This window comes from Populus trichocarpa, chromosome 12 (assembly GCF_000002775.5).
Source record: "Populus trichocarpa isolate Nisqually-1 chromosome 12, P.trichocarpa_v4.1, whole genome shotgun sequence".
Classification (NCBI taxonomy): Eukaryota; Viridiplantae; Streptophyta; class Magnoliopsida; order Malpighiales; family Salicaceae; genus Populus; species Populus trichocarpa.
The window spans coordinates 13,520,485-13,545,143 of record NC_037296.2 but is presented as its reverse complement, the minus strand read 5'-3'; the positions used below and the strand labels follow the sequence as shown (position 1 = coordinate 13,545,143).

Here is a 24,659-nt window from a genome sequence, read left to right as displayed (position 1 = left end):
TTCAAGTTCTCTTTGGTACTGAGCTTCTGGTTGTGACCTTTCTTCATTTTCCATTCTTTTTCTTTGTCGAGTGTTGTGGATTCTAGAAGGGGGACCTATGTTTCTTAATCTGCAGATGTGTGCATAGATGTATGAGAAAAATGCATGATTGAGAATGCTTTGTATATTGGGTATGGATGCAACTTTCTTGTGAACGAATAATAGCCACCACCTTATAAACATAGGTTCTTTTGTCACATTGCTAGGAGTACTGCCTTTCAAGTCGTTTGCTTGAATCATATTCACCAAGAGACAGATTTTGCATAAGAAGATGGGTCAACGCCCTTTTCATTAATGCTTGATAAGTTTATTACATTAATAAATAAAAAAGGAAATACAAAATTTATTAATCCCTTTCCTCCACAAACTCTCTGGCCAAAGGTAGGAAGGCAAAACCACGGTTCTCAATCTTCCCTAGAAAGGCATCGGTTTCAGCTAGGCTTCGGCGATAACGAATGATGTCCCCTCCCACATTCCGCGTATTAATTCTAATAATTCGAGCATGTGCAGCAGCTTCATCCATTTGCTCATCTGTCTTGGTCATCTTTTCTATGAGCAACATATTGGTTCTGTTCAAAGCAGTGTTGTTGGCGTCGATTTGATCCTTGTGTTTTTCCATTGCTGCTAGCTTTTCGTCCAAATTCTTCACCTTTTCACGTTCCTTGTCAAGTTTTATCCTCATAAATTTTATCTCATTCTTCTTAACCGCTAATTTTGTTTCAACAGCCTCAAAACCTTTCCTTTTAGTTTCTTCTTTTGTAATCACCATTAAACGGTTTTCCAACTCCATATATTTCTTGCTCAAATCCTCATACTTCCCAATCCTATCCATCAATTCGAACTGGACTTGTGCAAATTTTTCTTGGAAATATTCTGCACTTCCTTGGCAATCGTTAAAGTCAATCTCCATTGCTTCAAGTTCATAGCAACTTTGCATCCAATCCAAACTCATCCCTCTTAGCTCCTTCTCACTCCTTTCCCTAGCAATCTTCTCCTCACCCAGCTTTAACTCAAGCTTTGTTATTCGCGCGTCTCTAGATTGTATTTGCTCATCTAGAAATGCTCTCCTTTTATCTTCGTTTATCATCATTTCTTCCAACATTGCCTTGTCTCTTCTGCTTTTGCTCAACTCTGTTCGAAGTTTTTCCACTTGTCTTTTCAACTCCTCTTCATTATTGACCCTTTTCCTTTTAATAGGCTCTTCTATAGTTTGGGGAGATTTGCCTCCTACACACGGCATGGCTGAAGCTGCTAAGTCTCTCCATCTTGCATATCCTTCGCTTGCACTTGGATCCTTTAAACCTTCTATCTCAACCAAAACCAGATGTTTCCAATCTTGTTTGATGATCTCCAAAACTTCTTGTGCAATGGGATCTTTGAACAAACCAAAGAATTGAGCAATTCCCATAGTCCTTGGAACAAACTGCATGCCCCCAAGTTGCCTTACCACCAGGGCAGGAGCATAACTCACATAGCCTGTAATCCCCACCAATGGCACCCAACGTCTCTGTCCACAACTCATTAGGACTTTCACTGTCGTTACCCATGGGGCTCTCCACTTGAAATCACTATTAGGCAAACCTTCTAATTTGTCAACCCAACCTTGGTTGTCTAGATCTCCCCATTCTTCTTCTTCTACCAACTTCAGGGGTTTTTGGGTGAACCACCAAAAATTATTGAAGACAGGTTTTTTTGTTTCGATATGGCTAACCATGCAGATATACAACAACTGCGTGCAACATCTCATTGCTCTTTTTCCGGTCCTCCTACAATGATTAAGCGTCAAGATGGTTTCAGCTAAAATAGCGGCTACTGGATTGATTTGTGTATTCTGATACTCTACATAAGCAGCAGCGGCCTCCAAGCTCACTAAACCCGTCTGGCTTGGGAACAACACAAGGCCAAATATGCCCAAGGCAATCAATCTCTCTTTTTCTAATCCTAACTTCTTTTCCAATTCAATTTCTAGCATCCTCCATTTCAGACCGGTAGCATTGTTTTCCAAAAACTTTTCAAGTTGGAGATTCTGAGCAGTTTTGACAGTTCGGGGATGATCTTGTCAGATCTCAAAGGCAAATAAATCTGATACAGATTGTTTGGAAACTCAGTCAACATCCCACATTCCTCCATAGTGGGACATAAGTCTATGCTTCCAAAAGAAAAACACCGATAGTCTGGATCCCAAAAATGAACTATGGCTCGCACAGCTGGGCTTAAAACTTCTACCCTTGCAATTTCCATCAAACGTCCGTATTTATTAAAAAATGCATCCTTATCCACATTCTGAAAATGAGTCGTTAACTTGTTCACCTCATTCATAATGCAATTCAGGTTCTTGATTGGTGACAGTTTCTTAGCATCGCTTCTAAGGCAGTCTCCTTCAGTCAATTGTGACAGTTCAGAATTTTTCCCATATTTTATGATGGAAAATGTAGCGATGGTGGCCATTTCGTTCACAAGTCCTGCAATTCAAAATGCTGGAGGTTAGACTTGTTTTGATGCAAAAGACATTATGGATCATACACCCTAAGGATAGGTTCTAGTTCCTTTACGTGAGACATAGGGTAGGTTTACTACTTGGTCTCTAAAAAGGGGTCTCTTGCTGTCCCAGTGATCGCCCTCGTAAAGGCAATATGGGGGTTCAGGAGATAGTGGGATGGCACATGTACCAATCACTATCAGTCTAAACACTCAGCAAAGAGTTGGGGTTTACACAAACTTAAACCTTGACTCAAGTCATAAGGCAAGCTGCTAGTCCCCCACCTAACTTAAAGTTTAATGTGTGTGTGCCCTCAAAAAAGATAATAATCATAAAGTGATGAATGACTATATCATGTATGACAGAATGTAAAGATGCATGCTAAAGCTTTTAAACAAAGTATCATTCATATAAGAAAACAACAACACATGGCAAAACACAAACAAAATACCAAGCCTAGTCCTAGGGTCCCCTGTGGAGTCGCCATCCTGTCGCACCCTCCCGAGAGCTCGACGTCGCGCCAACCCGTCCTTCGTAGCGGGGATTGATTGTTGGGGTCTTTCTGTTGTGAAAAAAGGGAGTCGCCACCTAGTATTAAGGTCACTAGAAAACCTAACTGGTCTTTCAGAGATTCTAAGGCAAGGGACTGGTTGCGTAAAGGGAAGGTTTTAGCACCCCTAGTACGCCCTACCTAAGGTAAGCTGCTTGGTGTTTGATTTGCCTTATAACTGTCATGGTGTTGATGTTCTCTAATCCCATCAGTTTTCTAGGATAAGTCTGCTCTGATGAACGAAATCTAGGGTGCTTTAAAAACCTATTTTTGTTAGGCTCGCAAATCGTGGAGTAAAAAAATTTGAAATGTCCTCGATTATAATCAAGGCTTCTTTCAAAGATGTGTGCGGATTTATTATTCCTAGAAAATTATTTTGGATATTTACCACTCCGGGTTTCTTTATCCAAATATTAACAGTGAATAATAACAAATTATCCCCAATAATATTTTGGATATTCGTCCTTTAAGGATTTCTTTATCCAAACATTAGTGGTGAATAATAACAAATTATCCCCAATAATATTTTGGATATTCGTCCTTTAGGGATTTCTTTATCCAAACATTAGTGGTGAATAATAACAAATTATCCCCAATAATATTTTGGATATTCGTCCTTTAGGGATTTCTTTATCCAAACATTAGTGGTGAATAATAGATGATTATCCCCAATAATATTTTGGATATTCGTCCTTTAGGGATTTCTTTATCCAAACATTAGTGGTGAATAATAGATGAATTCCCCAAAAATAAGATTTTTATATTTTTTGGAATATTGGCCAATACCCTTTGGAGTTTTACAAACATGTTGTAAAATCCAGAAATGCAAGAAAAATGATTTTTGTTGTGTTTAAGAAATCCATGCGAAAACACATTTTTGAAACTTCAAATATTTGTTTTTTAGATAAAACAAACGTAAAAACAATGTTAGGGTATTGACCGTATGCAGGAAAACAAAGCATTTTTTTTATTTTATATTTTTTGATGTCTCGACGAAAACCGGGTATTTTCATACCGGATTTGTATCTTTATCATATAAAAATACAAGCAGATATTGATAAACAATGCATCAACAAACTTTCAAAAAAATAACATATTTAAATAATTCTTTTAAAGAAAATTTTCCGAGCGGGCCAGACCCGGCCCACAAAGAGACTGGGCCGAAATCAGCCCAACAATAAAATGGGCCAACTTTCTACAGGGCTGGACTGAGCCCAGCCCAAAACCACATGACGGGTTACTATTCACTATACAGCAACCGGGTTACTGTACAGTGACATGTTAATTAATTTTACAGTTACTGTGCACATGCAAGTAACCGGGTAATTATTGTTTTCTTACATTAACAAGGCAAACTGCATAAAGACCACGTTACTGTTCAAGTGAATTAAATTTCACTTGAACAGTACAAACACAAAGCTCACGGTGCGGGAGGTTACAGTTTAATCAAAGTTGGCGGATTGATTGTTCAAGTGAATTAATTCACTTGAACAGTGCGGTGAAATGCAGGCAAAGAGAACCTGTTACTGTTCAAGTGAATTAAAACTCACTTGAACAGTGTAAATGCAAAGAAAACCACTGCGCACACAAGGTGAAGAGAACAAACCTGGAGATGAAGAAGCTGTCTGCGTTCTTCCGTTCCCAGTCTTTCCCTCCTGTCCTACGTTGGCGTCGGTTTCCCTGGTTTTTCCTTTCCTCTACGTCTTTGTCACTCTCTCTCTCCTCGGTTTTCTGCTCTTTCTTCTCCTCTGTTCTGCAAGTGTTATGTGTAAAAAAAAATGAAAGCAAAGCCCGAAAGAGATGATGAGGGGACAGTGTTGGGGCTGCTGGAAGAGAATGAGAGTAAGGAGAGGGCTGCCCCGGTTTGGCTTTGCAAGAGAAGGGGCTGTCCCTTGTTGATGGCTGCTGCAGGGAAGAAGAAAGTCAAGCCGGCTGGGAGGGAGGAGAGGAAGATGATGAGTTTTCTGGTGTGTCTTTGGCCAGGCAAAAGAGGGAAGAAACGGCGCTGGTTTAGGTGGGGTGAGAGGCTGAGAGTTTCGGTAAGCTTTTGTGGGGAAGAAAAAAAGAAAAAAAAGGCTGGTTGCAGGAAAACCGGGCAAGAAAAGCTTATTTTGTGACAATTTTGAGCTCACTTCCCTCAATCGTTTGAGCATGAAAATTTCTCCTATTTATAGGGCTGGAAAGAGGGTAATCTTGTCTTCAATGGGGAAAAAGTCTCAGCCCTTGATTCGACTCGAGGAATCCAAACCGTTGGTTCAAAATGTGCACCTCGAGCTGCCAAATTTGGCAGCTCAAGGCTGTGAACTGCCCGAGGTGGCCACTTAGAGCCACTCAACGGAGCCGTTTCTAAATTTGTCGACCCGACCGGACCATTCTCTGGGATAAAGGGGTTTCAGGTGGAGATGTTGGTGCATTGTTTGTCGGATTTGGGGGCCAAACGAGGCAGAAAACAGGCCTGGAAGTCGGCCACTCGGGCAGCTTGGTGGGGAAGAAAATGAACAGTAACTGGTTCTTTTTTTAAAAAAAATGCAAAACGGCGCCGTTTTTTTATAAAAATAGGGATTTCTTTGCCAATTCTCAATTTAGTCCTCCGACTTTCAGTTTCGTTCAATCTCATCCCTACTTGACCATTAAACTTTCAATTTCTTCAATTTGGCCCCCGAATTTTATTAATTGCAGCCCCTATACTTGCGCGCCTTTTCCAATGTGGTCCTTGGTTTTGGATTTCTTCAATTAAGTCCCTAATTGGCCCTAAACTTCAATATTTATGCAATTAAGCCCTTGATTTAACCAAATCAACTCTCAAAAATTATAATTTGACCCCAGAACTTTATTTTCTTCCAATTAAAGCCTAAATTGACTTAAAACTCAATTTTCCTTGCAATCAAAACCTCTATAAATTCAAATAAACCTTCAATAAAATCCAATTGAGTCCATAAACATCCAATTTTGGCCCTATTCTCTTCAAATTAAATTTTCTCTTCCAACAGGGCTCTCCTCACTCAAATATATACTGTAAAATTTCACTCCTTGCATTTCTGAACCTCCTCAATCAATTTTTTTCTGATTCTTTCTGAGCGCTCCCACCTCTTATTATTTTTCTAATTTCATCCGGCTATATAATTTTATTTTTTTGTGGGGACCCAAAAATGGGTTACAACATAGATAATCCTCAATTTGCATTTTCCAGTATCCAAAATCTGTCCCGTCAAATTTTTCAATTCCAGCTGCTTTTATTTCATCTGCCATTTTTACTACTCCGATTCGAATTTCCCAAATCTGACCTTACAGATGTGTCCGGAACAGCCAAAAACCTTGGAAATGACACTGAGATCACCCCAATCGGACTTCGGATGGCTCAGATCTTAACAGTCAAAGTTTCAGGTCAACAAACGGTGCTGATGAAGCCACGTGTCAGGCGGAAATAGTGTCTGCGACACACTGAATCAAAACCCACTGTGATGACGTGGCTAGATGACGTGTCATCCACGTCAGAAATCCGGGCCCACCCTAGATGACGTGGCAAATGCACGCACTTTTGGGCTGACGTGGCAGGTGATGACGTGGCTGCTGACTGGTCTTATGACGTGGCGGATGACTGTGTAGAATTGCTGGCGTGGCTGATGACTGGCTGCTTGCGTGGCGGGTCAACCCGGTTCAGTTGCAGACAATCGGGTGAAGACGACGCGTGGAGAGCGTGGCGCGAGTGGTCGCGCGTGGGCAGTGCTGTCGTCAGCGCGTGTTGGAGCGTGCGGTCATGCAGGACGTCGGTTCTGCGCCGGGTTTTCACCAGTGAATGCGTCTCTACTTCCTCTACGAGATGGTAATGTCAAAAACACGTTTTAAGAACTTTGATTTTTGAGTTTAGATTAAACACCCTCTTTTTCAAGAACATGCTCTGATACCAGTTGTTGGGAAATTTCCAGAACTCAAACACACACAATTTACGTGGTTCGGCAACTTGCCTACTCCACGGAGCTACTGGTTTGTATTAATGAAGCTTACAAACAATACAAACAAAGGAGGAGGAGATAGAACTCTCTCAACTCAACTCTACTCTCTCAAGCTCTCTCTATTCTTCTCTGTTCTCTCTTCTCTCTGTGTTTCTCACGCTGCTCTCTATGTTCTTCATACACACATAAGCACACACACACACATAGCTATACATATACAATGGATGATTGAAGGGGCATGATTGATGCCCACCGTTGCCTCCACTTTGTGTCCTCCACCATGTGCCAAGTGGGAGATTAGGTATTCCCACTTGCATATGGTGGGACATTGTTTGTCTCCACTAACTAACACTCAGGACGGCACAACTACATTTGAGAAGCGAAGTGCTCTATTTGCTTTGGCAATTGCTGACATTGTAATAATAAACATGTGAGTTTATTTCCAATATTTTTAATTTCTAATATTTCTAATATTTTCGTATCCTTATTTCCAATATACCAGCAAGATACTGGTAATTATTGGGGCAGAAATTAAAATGAATATTACAATCAGGCTGGCTATTATAAGTTCCTCGCTTTTGTTTAAGCTCTCCTTTGCTAAACAATCAGCCACGACACATGCTGGAAAGTCAACGAATTCACAATTAGCAGTTTCCATTGGCAAGAATCAACTCGTGTTGAATTATTATTGTATACAGGTGGTGCCATGACATTGGTCGAGATAATGCTGCCAGCAGAGCCCTTTTGAAAACAGTTTTTGAGGTACCCTAATCATTTGCCTTTGAGCCTATTATAATATTGAATCCGAAGGATCAATGATATCCCAATTACTACCGTTTACATGCAGGCCATGACGCGCTTATTTGGCGCCCGCAAAACAACCCTGTTGTTTGTTCTACGTGACCAAACACCGGTAGGATTTAATTTGTGCTCTATCCCTAAACATAGATTGTAAACATAAATTTTATATTTTCCAACACAAACAGATTTAGTCTAGCTAACGATTTAATATATAATAAATTTAATTATTATATATTAATAAGCATGTTTGATTGATTGTAGTTTTTTAGTATTGATTAATTGTAGTTTTTTAGTTACTTATCATTGAATGTCATAAAGGAAGATTCTCAATATAAGTTTCATTGTCTTCTTTTTAATTATATATGGCTATTGCTTAAATAACCATGTTTTTAATAAAATCATGGTTATTTAAGCAATATACATCTAATAAACCAATCCCTGAATAAAATAAAATAAAAATTCATAATCCGCATGAATTGTGATAAATCTGTCATTTATATATTAATATATACGGGTGAATCTGTCTCTTCTGAGTGTTCATGTAGACTCCACTTGAACGTCTAAAACATATTCTGAGGCGAGATATTGATCAGGTGCGATATTGTTCATCTACTCTCCCTTAATCATTGTGAGATAATTGTTGTTATCGAGTTTGTAAAATGATTCCTCTTAATTATGAATGTTCTTTACTCTACTGAATTATACAGATATGGGCTGCAACTGCTAAACCCGAGGCTCATACATGGACTCGTCTGGGTGATTTTTTTAATGTACGTTGATTTCATCTTCCTTGTCTATGATATATAATGCATGAAGCTTAATATTTTTATAATGAGTTAATATAAAATTATTAATTTTAAACATCAACTAATAATTTATGTTCTTAAAATAATATATTTCATTGACATGATGTTATTTTTTTAACTTTATTTAATAAATTCTTTTTAGTATTGATGTAGTCCTTTGACAAATGTACTTAATTAAAGCTTTGTCTTTGTGTTTTTATTATTAATATATCTTTTTCATTTATTTTTTGATGAAATTAAGGTGGAGATCATTGCTTTGCCTAACTATGAATTCGAGAAGGAGAAGTTTAATGAGCAGGTAAATTAATAACTGGTTTCAACTGATGGATTGCGTTGGAGCATGTTTTTCCACTATTAAAGAACATAAATTAATGGTTTGTAGGTTTGCATCTGACTTAATTAAATTTGTTAAGATCCGATAGTAGATTCACATTACTAGTGATAATTGTGTTTTTCACAAATAATGATATTAAATTATAGCATTAAATTTATAACCACAAACATAACTAATAGAAGTCCTTTTTTTTTGTAATTAAGATATTTAAATTTTATCATTTTGTTAATAATCGCTAATCAACAAATTTAACTATTTGAAACATTTTCGTCATACTACTTTTCTTTTATTGTTAAGGATTTATTTTTATGATTTGAAATATCATCTACCAATAATATATTTATTTCATAAATAGTTTGAATATTATCACTATGTTTTTATTAAAATTAGCTTGAAGTAATTATGTTGTTTAAATAATTAGGAATTAGCAACCTCAAATAATAATAATAATAATAATAATAATAATAAATTCTACCAACAAGTTAATGTTTATATTATTTCCTTTGACAATAAGCAAGTTTGGTCCCTAAGATCTCCTTTTAAACTATATAGCCGTGTTGCTCTGCTTGTCGGAGCTCTGTACTCCTAGTCCTCTTGGGTTTTCTATATAGTCTTCTTCTGTCACCTTTCTTTATCTAACACAAAAAAAGTCAAGTGAAAGCTATATATATTATACAATAATTAAAACTTTAAAAGGTTTTTTTTTTGGATAATTATTGAGAGTATATTGAAAGGTTTAATTTTCAAATTCTAGATGTCAAAGATGGAGTCTAAGCTTGGTTTATGTTAAAAAATCGATGAATGGTTTTATATAACTCTTTAAAAGATTGAGTGGTTTCTTGATTCAAACCCTGAAATGATGTTTTTCGTGATGTATTTTACAGGTTGCTCTGCTGAGGCAGCGGTTCATCCATTCCATCTCTCGGGGAGGTCTTGCTGGTGATAGGAAGGATGTCCAACCTGCTTCAGGGTTTCCCCTTCGTGCAGAACAGATATGGAAAACCATAAAGGAAAACAAGGATCTGGATCTTCCTGCTTTGGAGGTTTATTTAAATGCTGACTTCTTTTGCAAAAAATATTCATGTTTAATTAGATTTTCTTGTGTGAATATGTTTCTTCATTTTGTTTACCAGGTGATGGTTGCCACATTTCGGTGTGAACAGATTGCCAAGGAGAAGCTCAGTCGCTTGAAATTGGATGAGGTATTTCTTCTTTCTTTCAAATGCTACTGCACAACCTTGTTGTAAAATTTATATCACTCAATAATATCAAATTGATTTTATACAGACTTGGTTGGCAATGAGTAAAGCTCTTAAATCCGGCCCAGTTTCAGAGTTTGGGAAAAAGCTCAGCTCTATTTTGGAAAACTATCTTTCTCAGTAGGTTACATCTTGCTCTCGTTTACAAAGCTATTCACTCTGCATGTATCTGTTGTAACCAACGTAGAATAAAAATGTTTTGATGCAAGATGCAGTGGAAACAGTCCTAAAGCTCAAACTAATTCACAAGTACAGAAATATTAAAAGAAGCATAACCAATAGCACATATAAAATCTATATGATTCATGTAATTTAGGTTTATGATCAGAGAAATTCTATGTTTCCTCTATCTCTATAGCTTTCTTCCACACGACATGATGCAGTATACTAATTGTTGAACTTGATTAGGAATCTCTCGGCTAAATTGTATCCAAGCCCTGTAAAATGTTCATTAAAATTTCAATATTATTTTTAATATAGATATTAAACTCATAAAGATTTTTATTTATTTAAATCAATATAAGTTTGAGAAGGCATGTTGAGGAAACAAATAAAAATAGTATATTTTGGATTGAAATGCAATCAATATAATTATCTATACAAAAATCAACTTTGAGAGGTGTAGCTCAACTGGTCAGGTCCTGAGTTTGCTCTTTAGAGGTCACCAGCTCGAGTCCCACAAACCTCAGGGTCACTGAAAGCTTACATGATCGTTAACTTTAGACCAGTATGATTAGTCGAGGTATGTGCAAGTTGACCCGAACATCCACGTTAATCTAAAAAAAATATAAAAAAAATCAAGTATTACATCAAATGAAGAAATCAAGAATTTTGAATAATTAAAGATTATAATTATTTGATTGTGTGTGTGTGTATATATATATGTTTTTAATTGGTTAATTGTAATGACACAATCTATTAATAAAGTTTGTTATTTTTAACGGATATAATTTAGGGGAGTCTCTAATATTATTTATTCATCATACAATATTGCTTCTTGAATAGATATAACACGGAGGCTGTGGATTATGAAGAAAGAATTAGAAAAGACAAACGGCAACAGTTAGAAACAGAAGCACTACAAGTAAGGCCTTAATGTGTGAACATTTTCATTAGCTTTTGTAATTGGGTGCTACTTATGTCCTGTTTTTAGTGCAGTAGTTTTTATTTTTAAATGTTTTTTATGAGTATATTTGTTTTGAAAAAGAATTAGATTGATATTTTTTTATGATTTTAATATATTAAAGCTAAAAATTAAAAAACAAATCTAAAAAAATTATTTTAATATATTTTGAAATAAAAAATATTTTTAAAAAACAATTACAATTTTAACATGCACTTAGTAATAATGCCTGCAATATTTTTCTATTTTGACTTAAAAAACTGTCACTATTCCCGATGATTAAGTTTCTGGTCTGTTATGGAGGCTGTATACCCAGCTTATGCTGCCATGCTGCAACATCTACGTTCTATTGCACTGGAAAGCTTTAAGACTAAGCTGGAAAAGACGGTGAAGGAGAAACGAGGAAGTGAATTTGAAGCTTTTGGTCAGTCCATCATGCTCGAATTTGAGAAAGGATGTGAAGGTAAAAAAAAATATTATCTGTTTTTTGTTTATTTTATTCTCTTAAAACTTGGGATAGTTTTATATATATATACCCTGCTTTCTATCAGATGCAACTATAAAAAAAAGGGTTAATGGCTGGGTTGCTGAAGAAGTCAAAGTCAAGGATAGACTTCGCGGGGACATAGAGATACTTAAATCCGATAAGAGAGCCGAATATAAGGTAATTTCCTTGTATCTTTGTGCCTAATAATGCATATCCGAGTTTGGCTAAAAACATTATATATTTTTTTGAAATATTCTACTTAATAGTCACGTAATACTTGGTGTTTTCTTATATATGAAGGCTGAAAAGAAGAACATCATGAAAGAAAAAATTAAGAAGGGAGTAACTACGGGTACGGGGGTCGTGGCGGGGGTGACGGTGGGGATGGCAATGATGTTGGTTGCTGATCCAATCACGGCAGGTGCAACAGGAATGGGGGCATCGGCTGCAACAATACAGCTAATTGATGCTGGGAGAGATCTTTTACATAGACGTCGTTAATATTTAATGTACCAAATCTTACGGTCTGCTCGTGTTGATTTCCAACTTTGTTTAATTAAGTTTTTATGTCATATTATTTAAACATGTGATTATATAAATGTTATTTTTTTTTAATTAAGTGTTCTTGTTCATTTTCATTTTTTTATTTTTTATTTGAATGCATCAAATTTTATTATTTGAAGGTATTAATTTTTAAATTTTCTTATTATCAATTTTTTTTATTAGATTATGCCAAATTGACATATGGTTATTAAATTTATACGTCAACATGCTGGTATTTTCACCTAGTGAACATTTTACTTTATTTCTAATCAAGTCTTTATATTTTTAATTTTTTTTTCTATTTGAATGCATATACTTTAATTTTTTTATTTAAATGTATGTACTTTTTTATTTTTTATTTGAGCTTCTATACTCTTAAAAATTTCTCAATGAGTGCTATTAATATTGAAATTCGACAAATATGGGTCAAACTTTATCAAATTAACATGACAAAAGGAAATGAACTAGACGAGACATATACATTTTCTATATTTGATGGACTCTTTTTTAAAAAAACTCTATTGGTCATGGCATCTTTTAGGAGCTTACTTTTTTTAGTTAAGATTGTTTCTAAATATTGTTTCTTAATATTGTATCAAAAACATATTAGCCCAACATTCACAAGTTACCATATTTTTTAATAAATATTAAAAAAAATCAGTACAAGTTAATAATAAGTTTATACAAATTTCAAATCAAAATTCATTTAATATAAAGTTTATTAGAAGTAAAGAAAGTAAGGTTTTCACTTTAAATTAGACAATTTTGGTGATAATATGTGTCAATTCAAATATGTCAATTAATCTTTCGATGTATGCTTGGAATTAAAAATTAGACGGGATAAAATATTTATAATACTTAAATATTTGCCTTCAACTCAATATATTAAATTCTTAAATTGAAATATATACACACACACACACAAGGGATGAAGTATTTATACATAAAAAAGATTCCCTTCAACTCAATATGTTAATTTTGTTTTATTGAGATATTTCGCACCTAACATCATGGTGACTTTTATATTTTAAATAAAAATAAAAATAAATATTTGATATCTTATTCTGGAAAAATATTTGGTTTAAGAAGTTGACATATAATATTACGGTCACTAAAAATCTTAACTGATCAATATATATTCTATGATACAAGACTAATTACGTAAAATAAAAGATATTATTACTCCTTAAGCGTCCTACCTGGAATAGGCTGCATTACTGGTTTTGTCTTAAATTGCTAAGGATTTGTTGTATTATATTTTTTATGGTCTATCTATAATATTCTTGATTCTGACACCAGTGAATATTTAACTACAAATATTTTTGACTTTAATATTGGTAAATATTACGTAAAAAAAAGGTATAATATCCCTGACTTTAGTGTCAATAAATATTGGAGTTCGGAATAATTTCTAATTCTAGCATTCATATTTATAATTCTGATATTAGTGAATATCAAGAATATTCTCAATTCTGAGATTAGTGAATATAATATTCATGACTCCAACACAGTAAAATAAATTTATTTAAATATATATATTTTGGATGTTGGCTTTTTAATTTTTCAAAGTTTCATTGGTTTTTATAAATTTGTTGTAAAATCTAAAAATACAAGTAAAATAATTTTTTATATATTCTTTTTAAAAACAGCTAAAAAGTTAATGATTAAACATGCATAAGTTTCTAATTTTTTTTTTCAAGAAAAGCAAAAAAAAATTTTAAACAATGTCAGAAAATATCACAAAGTTTTTTTTTTTTTACTCTGCTACATGCAAACGGAATGAAAAATTAGTATATATATATTTTTTTACTGCCATACCTGGGTAAAAACAAAGACTTTTTTTTTTTTTTTGTGTGCCATGAATTAATGCATAATAAAAAATAAAAAAAGGGACCGATGGTTAATTATAAATGCATCGTGTTAAGTTGGCCTTCATTTCAAAAGCCAATACTCGCAAAAAACTGCTGACCAGTTGCAACGATGAAGATCTGGTGATAATTTGATAAGCAAAGCTACGTGGCGAAAACTTTCTTGATGGCTTAATCAAGTTGAAATCCAGAGGCAGAACACCCAGAACAAAGCCAAGTCTTCGACTGGTCTCTTGAGGTTCTTTTATCAGGCGAAAGTAATTTGTGCCTGTGGCCGGGGATGGGGCTGTCAAGTGATGGGAGTTTTTTTGAATGTCTGGTGGGTTGGGTCCGTAGTGTCTGTTGTGAGGGAAAGCAAAGATTACCAGGATGGTTGTTTGCTGGAGTTATGAAGGAAAGCCAAAGTCCCTCTCCTCTGTCTTGCCCTGTTTTTCTCCCCCATCTGTGTAGCCTCCTCTTCGCTTTTTATAGGGCCAATCTGCAATCCTTTTTTAAAAAAAATACACCCGTCCCTTATCTCCTAGTATGGTAATCTTGTAGATGAAAATGACTACTGCTTGGATTTGCTCCGTGTTTGGTGGATTGATCACACCAACAGTACTGCCATTGTTGGACTGTTAGAGTCAAATTATCTTCGCGTCAGAGGAGAGTTGTGAGGGCGAAGAACACTGAAATGACTTATTGGTTTTGTGGCAGGCAATCTAGTGTAACATTTGGTTTGGGTTTGATGAGAAGATTGGGTTTAACAGAGGCCGTCTGGATGGCTTCTTCGAACGATCTCCCCTGCTCCAAAGGAAGGAGAGGATGGATGAATAGTTTTTGGAACGACGCGTTTTAGGGTGGAAAGGGTCATTCTTCAATTTGCCTCCTGAAGTTCTGATGTTTTGCAATCAAGCCCTTATCCTTGAGAATCTCTGTTTTTTTTTTCAAATTTCGCCCCTGGATCTATGCAATTGGATCCTTGGTCTTCTGTGTCATTTATAAAATAGTCCTTGGTTTCAAATTTCTTCAACTCAGTCCTTAATTGACTTCTCAAACTTTTAATTCTTTCAAAATTACCCCTGGTAAAATCAATTAACCCTCTTATAGTATCAGTGCCTATTCATTTTGGTCCCTGGAATTTTATTTCTAGCAATTTTGATCCAAATTGATCTTGAACTTTGATATTTCTCAAATTAAGCCATTGATTGCATTAATTAAATTAATTCAAAGTTCAATTAAGTTCTTAAACTTATCAATTCTTTCAATTTTTAGCTAAATTGACTTCCAACTTTATAATTTCATCCTTAGTAGTTCTCAAACCTTTAATTTGTGTTGTTTTGACCATATTTTCAAATTATTTTCCAATGTTTCATCAACAAAATCCCAGTTCGTCTATCCACCTGTCGTTCTGAATGAATGCACATACCTGATTAATTTGGGTTATATTTTTATCATTATTATTATTATTTTTTCTTAAAATTTAAATTATTTTTTTATATTTTTTTTGAAAACTGAAAATCGTGTTATGATAGTTGCCTTCTTTTTATAATATTTACAATACTAAGACATTAGAAAATTTCATTTTTTTTTAGCTTTGCGTAGTAAATTTATAAAAAAAAGTAGACATGAATTTTTTTTTCTTTCTTTCAAAAATATTGAAAACTTTGAAAGTAGTAGAGTTTACAAACCTTTAATTTGTGTTGTCAAAAGAGCCTATGCCTCAATTTTTTAGCCTCCACAATGGCTGGAATCTTGACAAAACGGGCAACATATCTTCTGATTTTTTTTATAAAAAAAATTAGGCGGTACAATTAAAAAGAGGGCCCAGTTATGCGGGCCATAATGAAATGGGCCAGACAGGCTGGTCTGGCTTGCCTGGCCCAGCAGCACTTAGCCCTTTTTATTTTTTTTTCATTTTTTATTTTAATTAATGCTTCTTTTTTAAAAAATAATAATAATTATTATATTTAAATTAATATCCCTTCTCTCTTTTATTTTATTTAAAGAGCCTTTTTTAAATGATAATATTTTTTGGTTATGCGTTTAATTTTCGAAGAAGTTTTTCTAATTCATCTATGATTTTTATTTTATTTTTTTATATAGATGAACTATATTTTTTAAAATAAAAATATTTATTTTCAGATAATATTTCTAATATGTATAACCTTGCATATTATTATTAATTTTTTTTATTCAAACAATTTAATATATTTATATATTTATATTATCGTTTGATTAAAAAATATTTTAATAAATAAAAATTAGTAAACATGATGGAAGTTTATTTATATCATTGACCCAAGAACAACCGGCAAAACGGATTTTAATATTGTGAAGATTAAACCAAGTCTTTGGCTGAAATCTACCCAGAAAAAACCAAAGAGAAAGGACACGCCACGTTCAACCTCTACCAAACCAATTTATTATAACCATAACTTAACTACCTATAAAATCTGTATATAAATTGACTTAGAAGGATTCAGTCGCGGAGTAACATTTTTCTCCAACACTTTATGCACACACGGCCTTTAAACAGTCAATGCAATGAAGGGCAAACTCCGTCTATCATTACCCTGTAACTTCCTCTGTTGAGAAAGCCAGTTGTTGGATTGAAAGTGTTGTGCTTTAAAAATGTAAACCTACTGTGTTGCTCATAGAGAGAGGGACCCGCATTTAGGGGGTGATTTTTAGAAAATAACACTAAAAATAATTCATAATAATGAATATGTGTAGAAAATCTCTAAGTGAAAATTGTACAGATATTTGAGGACTGAAGTGTAAATCCCGTGACTCCTTAATTGGTAAAAGGGATCGATCAAGTCAAGTCATGATAGAGAGATTAAAAAAATAAAAATCCCATTGGACACTATTCAAATAATTAAGAGTTGAATATAGAGACCAACTTGATTTGGCAGTACTTGGCACTATTAAGAGTTAACAAAAACCCTACATAGGTTGTCACTTCAATAAGAGTTGACAAGGATAAAAATGAAGAACAAGTGCCACTTAAGAAACAGAGCCCAACGCCACCCTCAGTTGGCACTAAATTAATACTTGTGAGAAAACCAGACACTTGTTGAGTCTCTATAAATTCAACTTCTCTGAAACTCTACCCCCACCCTCCTCCTTCTTCTTCTTCTTAACAAAACCCTAAAATGCACTTGAGAGTACCACACCTCGCGTAGCTTGCAAGTAGTGTAAACTTCATCTGTTAAATCAATCCTAGAAAATAAGAATCAAAACTTGAGTTTCCCAGAGAATCCTTTACATCTAATTCACTAACCCTACATCAACGCATTCAAGTCTCTTAGGAAATGTTTGGTGGGAGTGACAGTCTGTGTTTCGTTTCCGAGAATACGTCTTCAATTCATGTGGTTAATGTAGAAGTTAACTCTGGAGTCCATAATTAACCAATAATTAATTTGTATGCACGTTAAACTTGATAATCATGCATGACACATTGGTGCTTAGCTTTGATTGGAGAGTGTTTAATAGTCATTAGGAGTGTATCATGTAAGAATGACCAAATGAACCATTACGTCCTGTGATAAGATAATTTTATGGATCTGTGCATGTGGGAGCAATTAGGACAGCAAATATCAAGTGAGAAATCCAGTATCTGTAATTCGTAACTCCATTTTTCTGATAGCATTGACATTTACAGGTTGCTCAACTGAGGCAGCGGTTTGTCCATTCCATTTATCCAGGAGGTCTTGTTGGTGACCGGCAGAAAGTTGAACCTGCTTCAGTGTTTCCTCTTCGTGCGGAAGAGATTTGGAAAATAATAAAAGACAACAAGGATTTAGATTTTCCTGCTGTCAAGGTTTATTAAAAGCCATTTTCTTGTGTAACTATAAACCATCAGGTTTCATATGTAAATATACTTCTCATCTTGTTTATCAGGTCATGGTTACCACTGTTCGATGTGAAGAGATTGCTGATGAGTGAAAAGATAGCAAAATTTTCACAGAGACGAAAAGAGAAATGAAGAGAAGCACAGAGAATTTCTGCAGAACAGAGGAAGAAGAAAAACTCCTGTATTATATTCTTCTTATTATATTCCTACACTATTATATTTTTTTTTATGTCAACTATAGTTAGAAGCTTGTTTACGTTATCTAACTAACAGTAACAAACTTTCTTAACTGTCTAACAATACTAAGAACATTCTAACCATTTTATTCTCTAATCTCTTGACATGTGGCAGGACTAGGTCCTTTGATATCTTGACAATGAGAAGCTCAAATGCTTTACATTCGATGAGGTACTTTATTGAATCTATTTTCTAATTTCTTTCTTTTAAAGTTCACCGACTTCATTTAATATCAGTTAGTACTAAATTTATTTCTTACAGGGTTGGTTGAAAATGAAGGAAGCTGTACAAGCTGGTCCAGTATCAGGGTTTGGAGAAGCTGTCAGTTCTAATTTGGAAACCTATCTTTCAAAGTTTTAAAACTAGGCTGGAACAGTCACAGAATGAAGGAAAAGAATATGTTGCTATTCATCTCTGTTCCCAATCTTGCATGGACGAGTTTGATCAAGGATGTAAAGGTATTTAGACTCCAAACACTGAAAAGATTAATTTTTATATTTTATTTGCTTTTTTAAAAATCGAATACAGTTATCTTATATGCATAAAACAAAAGGATTCTTTTCGGACTTCAATTGTTTTATCATTATATTCTTTTCTTAAGTATAATGTTGAGGTACACTCTGGATGCTACTGTTATCAAGTATTTTTACCATCAACACATTTGACTGTGTTAAAACTGTCAATCTTTCATTTGTCTCGAGGGTCTGATTAAATTGCTTAGATACTGCTATTTAGCCTTCTGTTTGATGAATTGTGAAATTTTATATTTCTCCTCGGCATGCTCCTGTAATAGAAACTAGCGCCACTCAATGGGCAAGTAATATGACTGCAGAGATAGTTTAAACCTGAAGAAAAAACTTCATATCTAACTGATATATATGCATGAGTTATCAAACTCCCAAAAGAGCCCTGAATTAATTTTATTCTCTCATGGACTATATAAAATCTTGTATCCGCTCTATCACTATCACTAGAATCAATGAAGGTATACAGGTAGTCAACATTCTCAGGATGTGTTCCTCCACCTCCTCTTCTGAGTTGACCACTTGCATTTTGTACCCGTGCAAATCTCAAGTTATTATAATTTTCACTATGCAGGCGAAAGTTAATAGAACAACAATAGCACACAAAACACAAAAATCTTAATGATAAAAAAGGGTCGGAAACATGAATCCTAATTTCACAATTTTATTCTTTAAAAATTAGCTGTTTTCTCAGTAAATTTACAAGTCCTTAATATAAGCTAGGAAAACCTATATCTACCTGGAAACAATCAAATGCCTGAAAACATTAAGAAAATTAAAACAAAATTCAAAATAATAATGATAAATCCAGAAAATCCTAGGAAAAAATCAAAATTATCCCAAATAGTAACTTATGGGCCTAATTATGAAAGATTCAACAATTCAATAAGTGATAGAGTAGCTTTTAGTAGAAAACCTGTCTATAGAATCTCCTAGAAAAATTTGAGTCTAATTCAACAGTCATATCTTTTGTTATCTTTAAGGTGCTAATCTAGTCTATTATAACTAGGTCTTTTCTCTTGTGTGTCAATTCCTCACTTGAATGCTTAGAACCTTCCGTTTGTATAACCCGGCTGCATCAAGAAGATTAACGCTAGTTTAATAGATACTTCATTGAACAAAGCGATTGGCTGAGATAAACAGAATAAAAAAGTCAACTTAGTGGACAAAATGTAACACAGTGACTACAACTTTTTAAGATGTTGCTATTATAGCTCATCCTTCTATGATTAAAATTGTGTTCCTGGCATCTTTTTTTTTAGATTAACATGGGGTCCGGGCTAGTTTGCGCGCACCTTGACTAATCTCACGGGTCCTGAAGTTAACGACCATGTAAGCCTCCAGTGACCATCATATGAGCAACCACAGGGCTCGAACCTGAAATCACAGAGGGAGCAAACCTCTTAGTCCCAAGTTCTTACCACTGGACCACAACCTAGATGGTTGATTGGGGAGCATCTTTCATCTACTAACTCATTTTCCTAGATCTGGGTAATAATAGTATAATAATCGTAGTCGTAGCTGTGATTTGTTTAAAATGGCTTACCTTTTCTGGGTATGATAAATTATTTTTACAAATTCTGTATAGCGTTGGCTGGAATTCAAACTTGCTCTGCAGTGAAATGGAATTTATCCTCATGGTTTTCATGGTCAATCGTTTTCTGATACTTAAAACTACATGCTCTGCAGTGCAACTTGTAAATGGATTGGATATGAAAAGCACCATAATCATTTAATGATTGACTAGTGTAAATATGACAGGAACTATTTGCATAATTGCAGGTTCTGGCTAAGCAGATATGCGCATCAGTTTAGATTTGAACCTTGAAATTTTATGTGGAACTAATCTGATTTGTCTGTCGTTGCTGTTTATACGAGTTTTAGATACTTTCCAGCTAGTCCTCTATTCGAATTATCTTGACTGTCAAGCTAAACAACTTAACTGCTGGATTTATATCCATCTTGAGTAGGCTGCATATATCTATCCTGAAGAGGCTAAGTTGTCTAGTGACTTAAAGGACTGAATGACGCATGCGCTTGCCAAATCTTGTTATGTTACTCCTGCATAGAAACAAATAACGCATGCGCTTGCCAAAAGAGTAGAATCCTTATTGGAATCTGGTGAAAGAGATGCATGGGCATCAATAAGAAATCTTTTTGAGGGCAACACTGAGGCTGCTGTATCAGAGTTTTCAGATGCTGCTGTTAGTTTCAATTTGAACAGTTCTGAAATCGACACTAAATCGCAACATTTGAGGGAGCATGCCAGAAATTTATTGGAGATGAAGGCAAGAGAAGCAGCAGATGCAAGGAGAGTTCTGATGCGCATGAAGGATAGGTACATTACTTCATTGTAGCTGTCTTTTTTTTTTCAATTTTATTTTTTTATTAAATCTTTTGAGCGTATTCCAGGTTTTCAAAGGACTTCAATCATGATGAAAGCTCAATTTCATGGTATAATTGGACTACGGAAAGAAACCTCGATGAAATTGAAAGGGACGCTCTCTCTGCGGTAATATTGCCTACATTTTGTATAACTAATGGCTACTGGGATGCTTAATTGGTTAAACTTTGAGTTACCTCTGAATGTCTCCCAATTATTTTGTTATAGTCTTTGAGAATACTATCAATCATTGCGGCCATCCGCTTCGATGAAATGCCTGATCAGATTGAGAATGTACTCTATTCCTCTCTTATGGATAGAACTGTTCCTGATCCATCTTTGCCAAATACGTTCATGGGAGCTACACTGGACACCCCAGCCTCAGACACATGGGAAGAGGTAACAGTTGGTGAATGTGTGTTAAGTTATATTTATGCATGCTTATTGGTATGCAAATGTAATCCATTTAGTTTTACACGTCTCTGTGCCAAACTGGTTAATTTCACATAATAATCAAATATGAGCAGGTTTCTCCAAAAGCTACCACTCTACTTAAACCCGAGGACTGTAAATCATTGTGGTTGTGGGTGAATTTTATAGAAGAGATAGAGCCTATGGTGACCGGAGCTAGATCCCTTCAGGTATATTTTACTCTGGTATCACATTACATGTTCATTTGGTAATTTGATTGCGTTCACAATATCTGTTTGAATGTATTTTTTACTAAAAACAAAAACTTTAAACTTAATTTATTAGAACATTCTCGGTTTATCACATGCCAATTGAAGTTCCTATACTTCTAAACTTAAGCACTGAAACCAAGAAAAAACTTTAAGCCGATTAAAGTTTTTATGACTACAAATTTATGCATCACTCGAAATGTGATACTTGGTGTTTCCTTCAGGATGGTCGCAGGAGAAATCGAAGCTATGCTGCTGGTGCTGGTGCTGCTGCGGCTGCGGGGGTGGGGGCTGTGGTGGCGGGGCCTGCTGCAGTGGTAAATGCAGGGATTGTGATTTTCACGAGAGCGATGAGGCTGTGACAACAGTAATAATGACAAATCCACACTTGTGGACAGTTTATATTTGTGTGTCCAACTATCCATGCAACATGTTATGGTGAATCTTATGAAAGAAGTTTGTTTGTAATTTGATAAGCCGTGCTAGTAAAAATATCATCAGTTTCTACAAATGGGAATAAACAATGGTAAAAATATTTTCAGTTTCTACAAATGGTAATCTTGCAAATCTCTCATCATAGATTAATCGAAATTGGTATTGTAGAGTAATAATCAATGGAGGTAGAAGGAGGATGTCACTACGTACCGTAACCGGAAAGAGGAAACTTTTAATATGATATTTTCGGTAAATAATTAATCTCCAACTTTCGGTAAATTAAGATGCATGTGAACTTGTCCTCAAAGGCAAGCAGAAAATGGTGCACGGACTGCTACAAAGTACCATAAAGTTTTAGCTTTTGAGACATTAATTAATGGAGTCATACTGTTTGGACATGTGTCAACCTAATCTCTTTTGTCGCACGTGTGCGGTGTCACGGCGATCGTCCACCACTCTCAAGGGGAAAATGTAAATGGTCTAGTCTTGCAAATGTGGGGAGACAAGGAATTCTTATCTCTTATCAGTGGAAAATTTGAATGGAAGTTGTCACCTAGTATTCTGGTCACTAGGAACCCTAACTGGTCTTAGAGATCGGGTACGGAGATTGGTTGCGTAAAAGAAAGGTATTAGCACCCCAACTACGCTCTACTTAAGGTAAGCTACATTGTTTTGTTATCTGATAAAATCTAAAGTCTTGTTGTGGTTTCTAATTGTCGGTCTGTCTACGGTTTAAGAAAAGTCCTCCTCTGTAAGGAGATCCTTATCTTATCGGGTAAAAACCTAATTGTTCTATGTTATCAAAAGAAAATACATTTTTAATATCGGGAATACGTTTTACGTATAAATTCATAACCCCTGATATTAAAACAAAACAAAATAAATTTTTTGTTGTTTTTGAAATTTTGGCCAATGTTCTCTTGACTTTAATAAACTGGTTATTAAAGCCAAAATGCATGCTGAAACATTGTTTTTTGGTATTTGAAAAACACAATATGATTTTTTAGCTTTGAGACACTTGACCGTATGCACAAAAATATTTTTTCTTTTTTCAATTTTTTTTTTGTATTTTTGGAAGTTTTGACGAAAACCGGATATTTTAATATCGGATTTTGTATTTTTAACCACATAAAAATATATTCCGATACTATTAAAAAAAAGGCGTAAAAATACGCGAGGAAATAGTAAAAATCCCAAAAAATTGGGTCGAGCCTAGCCCACCCCTTCTGGGCTGGGCCAGATCCGGCCCATCTACAGGTTGGGCTGATGTCTCGGCCCAGGCCCAAATGGGCTGGTTACAAACGGTGGGGAGGAGGTAGTTACCTAAAGCGGTGGCGTTGCTGGTGGTTCGAGATGGCACGCCGTGGTGGCCTGTGGTGGTTGCAGGCGGCGCCGCTACTTCTCCTTCAGCCTCCTCTATTATCCCCTGTTTTCTTGTCCTCTTTTTTTTTCTCTTCTCCTCCTGTTTTTCGTTCTCTTCTCGGTTTTCTTCTTCTTTGTTTTTTTTCTTTCGGTCTTTCCGCTCTTTTATGCTCTCTCTCTTCTCTTCTCCTCCTTCCTTCTCTCTTTTTTTCTCTCACTTATGTCCCCCCTGTTTTTATAGGCAAAAACAGGGGAGGGACATGGTTGGGGCGGCCACTATGCTGCCTCCCCTCCACCGGCCCTCCAACACGTGGAAAGTGTGGGTTGTGTGCGTCTTTTTGAAGGGGAAGTTGGTGAAAACAAGGGAAAGAAAAAATCTTCTTCTTCCCCTGCCTCGCTCGTCCAGGGGAAGAAGAAAACCCATAGTGCCATCAAAATGGCACCGTTTCAGGTTTTTTTTTTTTTTTAATGAACAGTGTATGAAACGGCACAGTTTTGGACAAAACGCATTGTTTTATTTAAATGAAAACGGTGCCAAACTTATGTCAAAATACAAATCAATCCTCAATTTATGATTTGTTCAATCAAATCCTAAATTGCAAATTTGATTTAAAAATCAATGCAATTGCATCCCTGCCAAAAATCAATCGTCGGCCCTGAAGTTGGCTGCCTTTTCCAACTTGGTATTTGGTCTCTGATTTATGCAATTTGACCCTCAATTGAGCAATAAACTTCTAATTTCTTTAATTTAGCCCCTGATCCGGTTTAATTACAGCCCCTCTATTTACGCCCGTTTTTCATTTTGGTCCTTGGTTTCGGATTTCTTCAATTAAATCTCTAATTGGCCATCGAACTTCAATATTTATGCAATTAAGCTCTTGATTTGACCAAATTAACTCTTAAAAATTATAATTTGACCCTAGAACTTTAATTTCTTCCAATTAAAGCCTAAATTGAC

The 24,659-nt window shown here is 35.2% G+C and overlaps 1 protein-coding gene across 28 annotated transcripts in view; it reads left to right on the top strand.

The window, feature by feature from the left end:
* Nucleotides 1-24,659, top strand: part of LOC18103868 (protein ROOT HAIR DEFECTIVE 3 homolog 2) — a 207,976-nt gene that overhangs the window by 45,440 nt on the left and 137,877 nt on the right. For all 28 annotated transcript variants that reach the window (XR_008056948.1, XR_008056947.1, XM_052445889.1 and 25 more), the window contains exon 16: nt 17,889-17,934. Coding sequence is in view for 26 of the 28 variants with exons in the window: in XM_052445889.1 (XP_052301849.1) it covers nt 17,889-17,934 (46 nt within the window). In the remaining 2 variants the exon portion in view is untranslated. The remainder of the gene's footprint in view (nt 1-17,888; nt 17,935-24,659) is intronic.